The sequence below is a fragment of the Nerophis lumbriciformis genome, linkage group LG26 (genome assembly GCF_033978685.3).
Source record: "Nerophis lumbriciformis linkage group LG26, RoL_Nlum_v2.1, whole genome shotgun sequence".
Lineage (NCBI taxonomy): Eukaryota > Metazoa > Chordata > Actinopteri > Syngnathiformes > Syngnathidae > Nerophis > Nerophis lumbriciformis.
In genome coordinates this window covers 39,563,118-39,578,180 of record NC_084573.2, presented here as the reverse complement: position 1 = coordinate 39,578,180, position 15,063 = coordinate 39,563,118, and the positions used below count along the sequence as shown (strand labels likewise).

The window sequence follows — 15,063 nt, the reverse complement described above, 5'->3', positions numbered from 1 at the left end:
GCTGTATTTCTATTTACAGTAATATGTTGTAAAAATAATAATAAAACACCATATATTTTACAGTAAAAGTCTGGCAACTAAGCTGCCAGTTTTGAAAAAAACAATGCTCAAACACACAGATTTTTTTTACTCTTTACGTAAAAAAAAAAAAAAAGGAAAATATTTAAATTCATGAATGATTTACTGTTACAAGCGGCCCTCTATTGGCAGCCATGACTGCAGTGTGGCCCTCAATGAAAACAAGTTGGACACCCCTGCTCTAGAGGGACAGGCCAAAGTTAAGTCGGAGAAAATGCAGTCCTTTATAAATGATTTAATGTTTCTCTCCGGCCCGGGAGCAAATGCTTCACGGACCGGTACCCCGGTGGTTGGGGACCCACTGGTCTACATAACATGTCATGGTGCTTCTTTGCTAGAAATGTTACAAGGATGATGTTTTACACGTCATCTTCAAGTCGCTTTCTCACCTTCTCTTTAGGATGCGCTCTGTTGTGGGCGGTCTTATCTACGTGCCTCCACTCTGACTAAGCCCTCTACCCATCAGCCATGTTGTAGTTTTTAGCACTTCCATGCGGAGTCTATTGTAATTAGGTCCCATTCCTGGCCCAAACTAAGTCCTGTTCTTGAGTTACTCACAATAGTGGATGACTCCCAGCATCGTCTCCCAGACATGATGCTGCATGCAGCTCTGGTACTTGGGGACATCCATCAGAGTTCCGAATTCCTCTTTGTACTTGTCAACTCCGTGGGGAGTCCTGAGACAAACAACGTCAGATAAGACACTGCAGTAATACCACATAATTTTTACTGCAACTAAACATTGCAGGACATTCATATTTTGTGCAGGAATTGTTATGTTACAGCCTTATTACAAAATGGTATACATTCATTTTTGTCCTCAACATTCTACACACAATACCCCATAAAATGTGCATTGTATTTGAAATGTTTAATCTATTAAAACTAATAAAACTCCAAAAATGCAGCAATGTACAGAAAGTGCCCAAAAATAGTTGTGCCAAGCTAATGGCATCGTATTCAAAAAGACTAATTGTTGCCGAAGGTTTTGATTGATTGATTGAGACTTTTATTAGTAGGTTGCACAGTGAAGTACATATTCCGTACAATTGACCACTAAATGGTAACACCCAATAAGTTTTTCAACATTCCCAAATTATGTCGGCTCTATTGATAACCTCACTAACAACTTTGACAATGCCCTGCGCAAAACCATTGATAGTATAGCACCGCTAAAACAAAAAAGGGCCCCTAAAAGGCGCACCCCATGGTTTACAGAAGAAACCAGAGCTCATAAATTATCATGTAGAAAGTTGGAACGCAAATGGCGCGCGACCAAGCTTGAGGTTTTCCATCAAGCATGGAGTGATAGTTTAATATCGTATAAACGCATGCTTACCTTAGCTAAAGCTAAATATTACTCAAATCTCATCCGCCTCAACAAAAACGACCCTAAATTTTTGTTTAGTACAGTAGCATCGCTAACCCAACAAGGGACTCCTCCCAATAGCTCCACCCACTCGGCAGATGACTTTATGAATTTCTTTAATAAGAAAATTGAACTCATTAGAAAGGAGATTAAAGACAACGCATCCCAGCTACAACTGGGTTCTATGAACACAGATACAACTGTATCTACGACGGATACTGCAATACAAAATAGTCTCTCTCTTTTTGATGAAATAACATTAGAGGAACTATTACAGCGTGTAAGTGGGATAAAACAAAAACAACATGTTTACTTGACCCACTTCCTGGGAAACTTATCAAGGAGCTTTTTGTATTATTAGGTCCATCAGTGCTAAATATTATAAACGTATCACTTTCCTCTGGCACTGTTCCCCTAGCATTCAAGAAAGCGGTTATTCATCCTCTGCTCAAAAGACCTAACCTTGATCCTGACCTCATGGTAAACTACCGACCGGTGTCCCACCTTCCCTTTATTTCGAAAATCCTCGAAAAAATTGTCGCACAGCAGCTAAATGAACACTTAGTGTCTAACAATCTCTGTGAACCTTTTCAATCCGGTTTCAGGGCAAATCACTCTACGGAGACAGCCCTCGCAAAAATGACTAATGATCTACTGCTAACGATGGATTCTGATGCGTCATCTATGTTGCTGCTTCTTGATCTTAGCGCTGCTTTCGATACCGTCGATCATAATATTTTATTAGAGCGTATCAAAACACATATTGGTATGTCAGACTTAGCTTTGTCGTGGTTTAACTCTTATCTTACTGACAGGATGCAATGCGTCTCCCATAATAATGTGACCTCGGACTATGTTAAGGTAACGTGCGGAGTTCCTCAGGGTTCGGTTCTTGACCCACATATGCGGTCCTCTCCAAGGTTTCTCATAGTCATTCACATCGACGTCCCACTGGGGTGAGTTTTTCCTTGCCCTTATGTGGGCTTTGTACCGAGGATGTCGTTGTGGCTTGTGCAGCCCTTTGAGACACTTGTGATTTAGGGCTATATAAATAAAGATTGATTGATTGATTGAACTTGTTTAAGTCAGGGTCCACTTAAATTGATTCATGATACAGATATATACTATCAGATATATACTATCATCATAATACAGTCATCACACAAGATAATCACATTGAATTATTTACAATCCGGGGTGTGGAGGGGGGGGGAGATTAGGTTTGGTTGTTATCATCAGTCATCAACAATTGAGAACAGAGAAATGGATATTGGGACAGTGTAGGTCTGACTTGGTAGGATATGGACAGAAAGTAGTGGGGGGGGGAGAGAGAGAGAGAGAGAGGTGCATCAACAAAGTGTTAGTATTAATAGTAATTAGTACTAGTAATACTTAAAAACATGTGATTTTATTTTTTTTATCTTTAATAAATTTGCAATTTTTTTTTTTTTTTTTAAATTTTTTACGTTGTCATTAATTTGTTGTGTTTTGGAATGAAGCTGTAACATACTAAAAGGTGGGAAAAGGTGAAGCGCTGCGAATGCTATCCGGCAGTACATCATCAAAATGAACTTTCAAATATGTTGTGAAAATCGCAGGATTGACAAGTTAAGCGGAATCGTGGACAATTGGTTTTTGAAATGTGAACTTTTGCAAACCGCAACAATGTGGGGGAAAAAAAACAGTAAAAAGGCAGAAGAATATTGTATCATCTGTATTATATTGCATCGTGTATTGCATTTAATGTATTTGATTATTTATTCTATCACCGAATAAGTTGTTGATAAATGCAATTAACGTCACTATGACAATTGTATATCCTTTTCTTTTACGGCTACAGTTGTTACTTTGTGCTAATCATGTGATGCCATTCAGTGTCAGGCATATTGGGAATGAACTAAATCATTACCATTACGGTACATCTAACTTTTTAGCTTATTTACCTATATTAGTTATAGTTTTTTCTAAACAAAATGCAGCTATTTTTTTTATTTTACTGTATTGTATACATACACTGCTTGTCTGTTTTATCCAGTGCTTTCATGTTTTCCAGTGCTTTCATGTTTTTATTTCTATTTTAATTTTCTATTATGTATTCTAACTTTCTATTTTTATTTTTTTACCTTTTTATTTTATTTTTTTACCTTTTTATTTTATTTTTTTATATACTTTGTAGCACTTTTGAGATTTAAAAAATGTATAAATGTAATTCATTATTATTTCATTATTATTGTATTCATATATATTTTCAGACAGTACACTTTATGATAATTGTTTATACATTTAAAACACTTCTAAATGGTGGTTCTTTGCTCAAAATGTTGCATAAATCATGTTTTACAAGACCGTCTTCAAGCTGCGTCTTCTGGGAAAACATGACCATATATGGAGATACCCATATACCGTATTTTCCGCACTATTAGCCGCACCTAAAAACCACAAATTTACTCAAAAGCTGACAGTGCGGCTTATAACCCGGTGCGCTTTATATATGGATTAATATTAAGATTCATTTTCATAAAGTTTAGGTCTCGCAACTACGGTAAACAGCCGCCATCTTTTTTCCCCGTAGAAGAGGAAGTGCTTCTTCTTCTACTGTAAGCAACCACCCGCCCCCATAGAAGAAGAAGCGCGGGTATTACGTTTCATTTCCTTTGTGTGTTTACATCTGTAAAGACCACAAAATGGCTCCTATTAAGCGACACACTGTGGTTCTAGCTTGCCATGCTAATGGCCAGAAACTTCCACCCATGGTGATATTCAAAAGGAAGACCTTGCCAAAAGAGAACTTTCCAGCCGGCGTCATCATAAAAGCTAACTTGAAGGGATGGATGGATGAAGAAAAGATGAGCGAGTGGTTAAGGGAAGTTTACGCGAAGAGGCCGGGTGGCTTTTTTCACGCAGCTCCGTCCATGTTGATATACGATTCCATGCGCGCCCACATCACAGATGGTGTCAAAAAACAAGTGAAGCACACAAATACAACACTCGCCATCATTCCGGGTGGATTAACCAAAGAACTCCAACCGCTCGATATTGGTGTCAACAAGGCATTTAAAGCATGACTGCGAACGGCGTGGGAACAATGGATGACCGAAGGCGAACACACATTCACTAAGACAGGGAGACAGCGCCGGACGACATACGCCAACATCTGCCAGTGGATCGTAAATGCCTGGGCGGATATTTCGGTCTCAACTGTGGTCCGAGCTTTCCGGAAGGCAGGATTCACGGAACTGCTGGAAAAACAACAGCGACACTGACTCTGATGACTTCGACGAGACGGAGCCGGCCATTTTGGAACCGTATTCGCCCAACTTTTTAATTCGGACACCGAAGGAGAAGAATTCGAGGGATTTATGAATGAAGAATAACTTCAGAAAGTGAGTGTTATGTTTATTTTGTGTGTTGTGACATTAACGTTCGAGCAACATTATGTTGCTATTGCTCTGCACTATTTTGAATTTTCTATGTTTGTGATTGCACATTTGCACATTACCGTACATTTTGGGAGTGAACAGAGTTGTTGGAACGCTGGTTTTTAATATATTATTAAAGTTTAACTGACCTATCTGACTGTTTTTTTGACATTCCCTGTAGCGCAGTTAGATGCGGCTTATAACACGGGGCGGCTTATGGTGCGGAAAATACGGTACTTTTCATTTTTGTCGCCAAAACTTACTGTAATTTTAGTCGGCTAAATGTTGAGGAATTTAGTCGACTTAAACTAGACTAAAACTAAATCCATTTAGGTGACTGGAACGAAAAGAAATGTTTTGGTCAAAAGACTGCGACAAATAAACCAAAATTGGCATCAAAAGATAAGAAAACAAATATGCAAGATATTTTACATGAATGAGTGGTGTTATGGGTTATGCCATCATTTTTTCTGGAAGCACAAATGGGTCTGGGTTCTAATGGGCTGGTGCATCACTGATTGTGAGTGTAAACGCACTCGAGGCTCACCTTTTAGAGGCACTTCTGTAATTCTGAAGGAAAAGAGACAAAGTTGAATCAATCAGATGCAGAGAACAAAACAAAGCAAAATGGAAATAAATAGTTTCTTGCTTAGTTTAGTGTCATGCAGTCAACGGGGTTTTTTTCTACTTGGACTTGAAATATTGTCTGACATGGAAACATTTCATTGGACTGAATTCTGTCTACTTTTGCACTGCTTTATACGATTACACTCCAGTGATGTCCTATTCGGATTTTTTTTGGTCAAACCCGATCTTTGACATTACAAAGAAAAAAAGCGACTTCTAATGTGAATGCAATCTGACCCGCATGCGGCTATGACATCATGGCGTCGCACACAATGCAGTGTTTAAGGTAGTAAACCCGGCTTCCGTTTGTGGCAATTTTAAGGACTTTGTGCAATCAAAGGCAACATTTTTGTAACCAAATGATTGTACGTAGAAAATTCAAAAGGAAAAGGACAGTTTCACAGAATAATTTGCCTGGATGTCTGCTTGAAGAGCGCGTCTGTGGGTGAGCAGTCAGAGACAGAAATGGTCAATCTTTCATGTGAGTTCCTCAATGGCGCAGCAGTGGAAATGGTAAGCAGCACCAAGTTCCTGGGGGTGCAGATAACTGACAATATGACCTGGTCCCTACATCTTGTAAAAAGAGCTCAGCAGCGCATGTACTTTTTGCGGAGTATGAAAAGAGCACAGCTCCCTCCCCCCATTCTCAGCACATTCTACAGAGGCACTGTAGAGAGCAACAACATCTCTGTCTGGACTGGAGCCTGCAGTGCCTCAGACTGGAGGTATCTGCAGAGAGTGGTGAGGACGGCGGAAAAGATCATCAGGACTCCTCTTCCTCCTATCCAGGAGATGGCAAAAAGCCGCTGCCTGACCAGGGCTCAGAAAATCTGCAGAGACTCCTCCCACCCCCACCAAGGACTGTTTTCACTGCTGGACTCTAGAAAGAGGTTCCGTAGCAGAACCTCCAGGTTGTGTAACAGCTTCTTCTCTCAGGCCATAAGACTGTTGAACGTAACATAATAATTCCCTCAATTCCCCCCAAAAAATTGATTAACTGGCTGGAATATAAAGACAATATAACATACATCCATAAACGTGAATGCATATGCAAGAGTGCAACATATTTATCTGTACAGTAATCTATTTATTTACAGGTAAAAGCCAGTAAATTAGAATATTTTGAAAAACTTGATTTATTTCAGTAATTGCATTCAAAAGGTGTAACTTGTACATTATATTTATTCATTGCACACAGACTGATGCATTCAAATGTTTATTTCATTTAATTTTGATGATTTGAAGTGGCAACAAATGAAAATCCAAAATTCCGTGTGTCACAAAATTAGAATATTACTTAAGGCTAATACAAAAAAGGGATTTTTAGAAATGTTGGCCAACTGAAAAGTATGAAAATGAAAAATATGAGCATGTACAATACTCAATACTTGGTTGGAGCTCCTTTTGCCTCAATTACTGCGTTAATGCGGCGTGGCATGGAGTCGATGAGTTTCTGGCACTGCTCAGGTGTTATGAGAGCCCAGGTTGCTCTGATAGTGGCCTTCAACTCTTCTGCGTTTTTGGGTCTGGCATTCTGCATCTTCCTTTTCACAATACCCCACAGATTTTCTATGGGGCTAAGGTCAGGGGAGTTGGCGGGCCAATTTAGAACAGAAATACCATGGTCCGTAAGCCAGGCACGGGTAGATTTTGCGCTGTGTGCAGGCGCCAAGTCCTGTTGGAACTTGAAATCTCCATCTCCATAGAGCAGGTCAGCAGCAGGAAGCATGAAGTGCTCTAAAACTTGCTGGTAGACGGCTGCGTTGACCCTGGATCTCAGGAAACAGAGTGGACCGACACCAGCAGATGACATGGCACCCCAAACCATCACCCAACCATGCAAATTTTGCATTTCCTTTGGAAATCGAGGTCCCAGAGTCTGGAGGAAGACAGGAGAGGCACAGGATCCACGTTGCCTGAAGTCTAGTGTAAAGTTTCCACCATCAGTGATGGTTTGGGGTGCCATGTCATCTGCTGGTGTCGGTCCACTCTGTTTCCTGAGATCCAGGGTCAACACAGCCGTCTACCAGCAAGTTTTAGAGCACTTCATGCTTCCTGCTGCTGACCTGCTCTATGGAGATGGAGATTGCAAGTTCCAACAGGACTTGGCGCCTGCACACAGCGCAAAATCTACCCGTGCCTGGTTTACGGACCATGGTATTTCTGTTCTAAATTGGCCCGCCAACTCCCCTGACCTTAGCCCCATAGAAAATCTGTGGGGTATTGTGAAAAGGAAGATGCAGAATGCCAGACCCAAAAACGCAGAAGAGCTGAAGGCCACTATCAGAGCAACCTGGGCTCTCATAACACCTGAGCAGTGCCAGAAACTCATCGACTCCATGCCACGCCGCATTAACGCAGTAATTGAGGCAAAAGGAGCTCCAACCAAGTATTGAGTATTGTACATGCTCATATTTTTCATTTTCATACTTTTCAGTTGGCCAACATTTCTAAAAATCCCTTTTTTGTATTAGCCTTAAGTAATATTCTAATTTTGTGACACACGGAATTTTGGATTTTCATTTGTTGCCACTTCAAATCATCAAAATTAAATGAAATAAACATTTGAATGCATCAGTCTGTGTGCAATGAATAAATATAATGTACAAGTTACACCTTTTGAATGCAATTACTGAAATAAATCAAGTTTTTCAAAATATTCTAATTTACTGGCTTTTACCTGTATATCTGCACCTTATTGCTTTTTTATCCTGCGCTACCATGAGCTAATGCAACGAAATTTCGTTCTTATCTGTACTGAAAAGTTCAAATTTGAATGACAATAAAGGAAGTCTAAGTCTAAAACATTTTATTCACACCTTTTTTACTGCTCCGTTGGCAACTATTTATTCTAGAACCGTCTATGTTGGCGAATAACAATGGCGCTTATCGCTTTTTGATGAAGGCGACCTGGGCGCTCCCATTGAGAAGGCATATCATCGTATTGTGGTGCATCATTCACCACACCGGTTTACTTGACTTTGTCCTCATTATTCACTGTCATTGTAACAATGTTCTTCTTCTTCAGCAATCATATATGCAGTTAAGAGTGAGTCATTCGGTGCGGCCCCTTTGAGTGACCGTCAGGAGATTTACCCAAAGGTGGGGGTTTGTTGTGACCGCCATTTTGAGTCGCTTGATGTTAGGAGTCTTTAGTCTTGTCTTTGATGGAATAAACGGTGCACACGTTTTTGTGTGTCAAAGATAGTTCAAGTTGTCATGCTTTCGCGTTACAAGCACAACAATATCCGATTTATTTCCACATACGAAAGAGGTATGGGTCGGGTGTGAAAAAGTCGGGATTGCTCTGTTCACACGGACAAATGAAGTGTTTGTATTTATAATTTACTTCATTTATTAGGGCCCGCATGGCCCATTGTATAAGGACTTCCAAAGGGTGTCCTTATGCAATGGGACATAAAGACCTATTGAATTTATTGAATTTATTATGCAATGGGACATAAGGACCTATTGAATTTGTAAGGTTTTATTACGGTATTCTTTATTCTTCCGCCGCCACATTAAACTGTAATTTGACCCACTTAACATGCTTCAAAACTCACCATATTTGACCCACACATCAGGACCTGCGAAAATTGCGCTCTAGCGCCCCCTAGGGGAAAAAAACTAGACTGCCTGTAACTCCCACTAGGAAAGTCGGAGAGACATGAAACAAAAACCTCTATGTAGGTCTGACTTAGACCTACATTTCATAATAGTACATTCTCTGGCTAAAATCAACAGGAAGTTGGCAATTCCCCCTTCAAGACAAAAAAGTACTAAAAACAGTCACTTTTGCCTCTTTGAACTGTAATTTGACCCCCTTAACATGCTTCAAAACTCACCAAACTGAACGCACACATCAGCACTGGCAAAAATTGTGATCTAATAAAAAAACCTAACCCCAAATCTCAAAATTGTGCTCTAGCGCAATTTTTTTAATAAAAACGCACAAAAAACTGCTCCTCGGATGAAAAAACTGACAAAACTGCCTGTAAATCCCACTGGGAAGGTTGGAGAGACATGAAACAAAAACCTCTATGTAGGTCTCACTTAGGCCTACATTTCATAAATTGACAACCCCCAGCAAAAATCAACAGGAAGTTTGCTATTCCCCCTTCAAAACAAAATTTTTGTAAAAAACGGTCACCTTTCTTCAAAATCTATCTCCTCTGAGCGCGTTTGTCGTTTCGGCTTCAAACTAACACAGGAGAGAGATGAAACCCTTGTGTATAAAATAACAGAACAGCGTTTTAAATAACTGCTCCGGTTTTGATTTTATGACCCTTCAAAGACCCGCTGCGCTGATGCTGCTGCGCTGCTGTTTTTTTAAGATGGCTGCTTAAAAGCAGGAAGCACCAGCGTGCCCACAAAATGCAGACAAGGTAGGTACACTAGACAAAAGTCTTGGGACACTTATGACTACCACCGGACAAAAGTATTGGGACACTTAGGCCGAAAACTGGACAAAAGTATTGGGACACTTAGACCGAAAACTGGACAAAAGTATTGGGACACTTGGGACTACAACTTGCCAAAAGTATTGGGACACTTAGGACTACAACTTGCCAAAAGTATTGGGACACTTGGGACTAAAACTGGACAAAAGTATTGGGACACTTAGGACTAGCACCTGCCAAATACGCGGGCCCGACCAACGCTGCTTGCAGCTTTAATTATCTATTTTATTTCCTCGTTGATCTAAATATATTACTTGGTTTATTATCTAACTACGTTTCATCTGTTTATACATACTGAACAAGTTCCAACACTTGTAGCATCATACCTCTTCATCCTTTTCATTTACTATTTTAGTTCTCAGTTTTGGTTCTTTTGCTGATTCCTCCAGATGTTCTTGAGCGTGACAAAGGCAGCTCTGGCCTTGCCGACTCGGTCCGTTCCCAGGTAGGCCAAAGACTCCACCTCCCCGATGGACTCTCCACTGGCAGTGGTGGAGATTTTCATCAGCTTTGTCGTCTTTCTGTTGGTTCTGAGCTCTGTGTTGGCTGATTTGGTCTCCAGGCGGGTGGTCTGGCTGCGGTTGTGTGCCAGGTCGTCAGCAAAGTCGAGGTCGTCCAGCTGCGTCCACTGAATAACCGTTTTGTGATACAGTATGATTTAAAAAGCCTCTGAAATAAGCAGGAATGAACCTCCTTCCAGATTCAATTGGATTGGATTTGTATTGGAAAGCGTGGAATTTGGGGAAAATGTGAGAAATTTGGGGATTGGGAAAATTGTTAGGCGGAATGTTGTTGCCGGATTTTGTCACGGAAAATGTGGTAATTTTTGGAATGTACCGTATACATATGATGGAGCTAAATATTTCCATGGCAGAATGGTTAAGAAATGTGTAACAGGGTGTAATAGAAACAACGTTAGGCGCATAACAACATATCCACACAGGTACCACAATAATAATTACCGTATTTTCCGCACTATTAGCCGCACCTAAAAACCACAAATTTACTCAAAAGCTGACAGTGCGGCTTATAACCCGGTGCGCTTTATATATGGATTAATATTAAGATTCATTTTCATAAAGTTTCGGTCTCGCAACTATGGTAAACAGCCGCCATCTTTTTTCCCCGTAGAAGAGGAAGTGCTTCTTCTTCTACGCAAGCAACCGCCAAGGTAAGCACCCGCCCCCATAGAACAGGAAGCGCTTCTTCTTCTACTGTAAGCAACCACCCGCCCCCGTAGAAGAAGAAGAAGAAGAAGCGCGCGGATATTACGTTTCATTTCCTTTGTGTGTTTACATCTGTAAAGACCACAAAATGGCTCCTACTAAGCGACAGGTTTCCGGTTCATGAAAAGACGCAATCTCTCCATCCGCACACGGACTACTATTTCACAGCAACTGCCTAAAGACTTTCAAGAAAAGCTGGCTACTTTCCGTGCATATTGTAAAAAGAAGATAGCTGAAAAAAAGATCCGGCCAGAGAACATTATCAACATGGACGAGGTTCCACTGACTTTTGATATTCCTGTGAACCGCACTGTGGATACAACGGGAGCACGTACGGTGAATATTCGCACCACAGGGAATGAGAAGTCATCCTTCACTGTGGTTCTAGCTTGCCATGCTAATGGCCAGAAACTTCCACCCATGGTGATATTCAAAAGGAAGACCTTGCCAAAAGAGACCTTTCCAGCCGGCGTCATCATAAAAGCTAACTCGAAGGGATGGATGGATGAAGAAAAGATGAGCGAGTGGTTAAGGGAAGTTTACGCGAAGAGGCCGGGTGGCTTTTTTCACGCAGCTCCGTCCATGTTGATATACGACTCCATGCGCGCCCACATCACGCTGGTTTTTAATATATTATTAAAGTTTGACTGACCTATCTGACTGTTTTTTTGACATTCCCTTTAGCGCAGTTAGATGCGGCTTATAACACGGGGCGGCTTATAGGTGGACAAAGTTTTGAAATATGCCGTTCATTGAAGGCGCGGCTTATAACCCAGGGCGGCTTATGGTGCGGAAAATACGGTACCGTATTTTTCGGAGTACAAGTCGCTCCGGAGTATAAGTTGCACCGGCCGAAAATGCATAATAAAGAAGGAAAAAAACACAAGTTGCACTGGAGTACAAGTCGCATTTTTTGGGGAAATGTATTTGATAAAAGCCAACAGCAAGAATAGACATTTGAAAGGCAATTTAAAATAAATGAAGAATAGTGAACAACAGGCTGAATAAGTGTACGTTATATGAGGCATAAATAACCAACTGGTATGTTAACGTAACATATTATGGTAAGAGTCATTCAAATAACTATAACATATAGAACATGCTATACAATCTGTCACTCCTAATCGCTAAATCCCATGAAATCTTATACGTCTAGTCTCTTACGTGAATGACATCAATAATATTATTTGATATTTTACGCTAATATGTTCATCATTTCACACATAAGTCGCTCCTGAGTATAAATCGCACCCCCGGCCAAACTATGAAAAAAACTGCAACTTATAGTCTGAAAAATACGGTACTAGTTGTTATTCACACCATGTATGTGATTATTGGTATTACCTTCAGAAAAAAGATGTCCTCTGATTCCATAACTTCTTCCAGTTCTCCGATACTGGCCTTTAAGATTCGTATGTCATTGCTCAGCTTGCTTATCTTTTGCTCGACCCTCTGAATCTTCTCTTCCTCTTCCTGCTTCAACTCTGATGTCAGTGCGGCCTCCTCGTCACGTAGGAACTGCTGCATCTTCTCAAACTCCTCCCTCAAGACTTGGGTAATTGTCACTGATTGGCTCTGTGAACAAGATCAACATGGTTATCAAATCCATGAAAAATACTTTCAGTTTGATTGTTGGCTGTAATGTGTTTCTACATAACAGGATGAGATGTGTACATTAGGGCTGTTTTAAAACGACTTCAAAACCCTCCATCAACACTTTATATACACACTGATCGATGTTTTGTATACACGCTGCAAGTAAATATATATATATATATATATATACACACACACACACATGTATTTAGATATTTATACCTTTATGTATACACACACATATACATATATATATATCAATCAATGTTTACTTATATAGCCCTAAATCACGAGTGTCTCAAAGGGCTGCACAAGCCACAACTCCACAAATATATACATATATGTATATATATATATATATATATATATATATATATCCATCCATCCATTTTCTACCGCTTGTCCCTTGTTTGGGGTCGCTGGAGCCTATCTCAGCTGCATTCTGGGGGTACATACATACATATATATATATATATATATATACATACATACATATACATACATACATATATATACATACATAAATATATATATATATACATACATATATATATATATATATACATACATACATATATATATATATACATACATATATATATATACATACATATATATATATATACATACATATATATATATACATACATATATATATATACATACATACATATATATACATACATAAATATATATATATATATATATATACATACATATATATATATATATACATACATATATATATACATACATATATATATACATACATATATATATATATACATACATATACTGTATATATATACATACATACATATATACATACACACTAGAGATGCGCGGATAGGCAATTATTTCATCCGCAACCGCATCATAAAAGTCGTCAACCATCCGCATCCACCCGAATTAACATTTAATCAACACCGCACCCGCCCGTTGTTATATATCTAATATAGACGATGCAAGGCATTAGTGAGGTTATAAAGCTTTTGCCTGTTAAAGAAAGGAGACTGATCCAATGCAGCAATCATCTGGGAGCCGCGCTGAGCGCACCTCCAAGCGCGTGGAGGTGCGATGTCCCTCGCACCCGCGGTGCGCGCTGAAGCCTCGGGCGCGAGCCCGGGTGGAGCCATCCTACTCGTCGCGGCCTAGCCCTCGCGGCTCTCGCTGCCGGCGACGGCCGGGTATGGGGCCGACGCTCCAGCGCCATCCATTTTCAGGGCTAGTTGATTCGGCAGGTGGGTTGTTACACACTCTTTAGCGGGTTCCGACTTCCATGGCCACCGTCCTGCTGTCTATATCAACCAACACCTTTTCTGGGGTCTGATGAGCGCAGGTAAGCTGCGCGGGCAGAGCGCGCGGAGTGACCCCTGTTACGAGCCCCCGGCCACGGGGGTGGCGGGCAGGTAAGCTGCTTACCTGCTGCGCGTGACGCCGGCCGCGGCGAAGGCGGACGAGGCGGGGTGTCGTGCGGTGGGCGCGGTGGTGACCCTGGACGTGCGTCGGGCCCTTCTCGCGGATCACCTCAGCTACGGCTCCCGGTGGGGCCCTCTCGGGGGAAGGGGCCTTGGTCCCGGACCCCGGCGAGGCGTCCCTTCTCCGCTCCGTAAAAGTGTCCATCTCTTTTTTCTTTTCTTCTTCTGTTGTGGCATATGCTGCAGGTGCCTGCTCGTTTTTCGTATGTGGGTAACAACATTTAACTATGTATATATATTTACCAATTGGTTTAACTGCCACCCGCCTGAATCTATTTAAAATCTAATTTTTTTTTATTTCAACCGCCCGACCCGACCCGACCCGACCCGACCCGGGGATAAAATCTAATTTTATTTTATTTCAACCGCCCGAACCGCGGATAATCCACGGACTCCGCGGTTGTGTCCGCAAACCGCGCATCTCTAATACACACACACACACACACACACACACACACACACACACACACACACACACACACACACACACACACACACACACACACACACACCCCCCCCCCCCCCCCCCCCCCCCCCCCCGTATTTTTCGGAGTATAAGTCGCACCGGCCGAAAATGCATAATAAAGAAGGAAAAAAACATTTATAAGTCGCACTGGAGTATAAGTCGCATTTTTTGGGGAAATGTATTTGATAAAAGCCAACAGCAAGAATAGACATTTGAAAGGCAATTTTAAATAAATGAAGAATAGTGAACAACAGGCTGAATAAGTGTACGTTATATGAGGCATAAATAACCAACTGGTATGTTAACGTAACATATTATGGTAAGAGTCATTCAAATAACTATAA

At 40.8% G+C, this 15,063-nt stretch overlaps 1 protein-coding gene across 1 annotated transcript in view; it reads right to left on the bottom strand.

Moving 5' to 3' along the window:
- The window catches only part of LOC133623469 (E3 ubiquitin-protein ligase TRIM35-like), a 40,959-nt gene that overhangs the window by 4,649 nt on the left and 21,247 nt on the right, over window positions 1-15,063 (bottom strand). The window contains exons 3-5 of the mRNA XM_061986676.1: window positions 12,524-12,754; window positions 5,414-5,436; window positions 637-755 (exon numbers count right to left, since the gene is read on the bottom strand). Of these exons, the coding sequence (XP_061842660.1) occupies window positions 637-755; window positions 5,414-5,436; window positions 12,524-12,754 (373 nt within the window). The remainder of the gene's footprint in view (window positions 1-636; window positions 756-5,413; window positions 5,437-12,523; window positions 12,755-15,063) is intronic.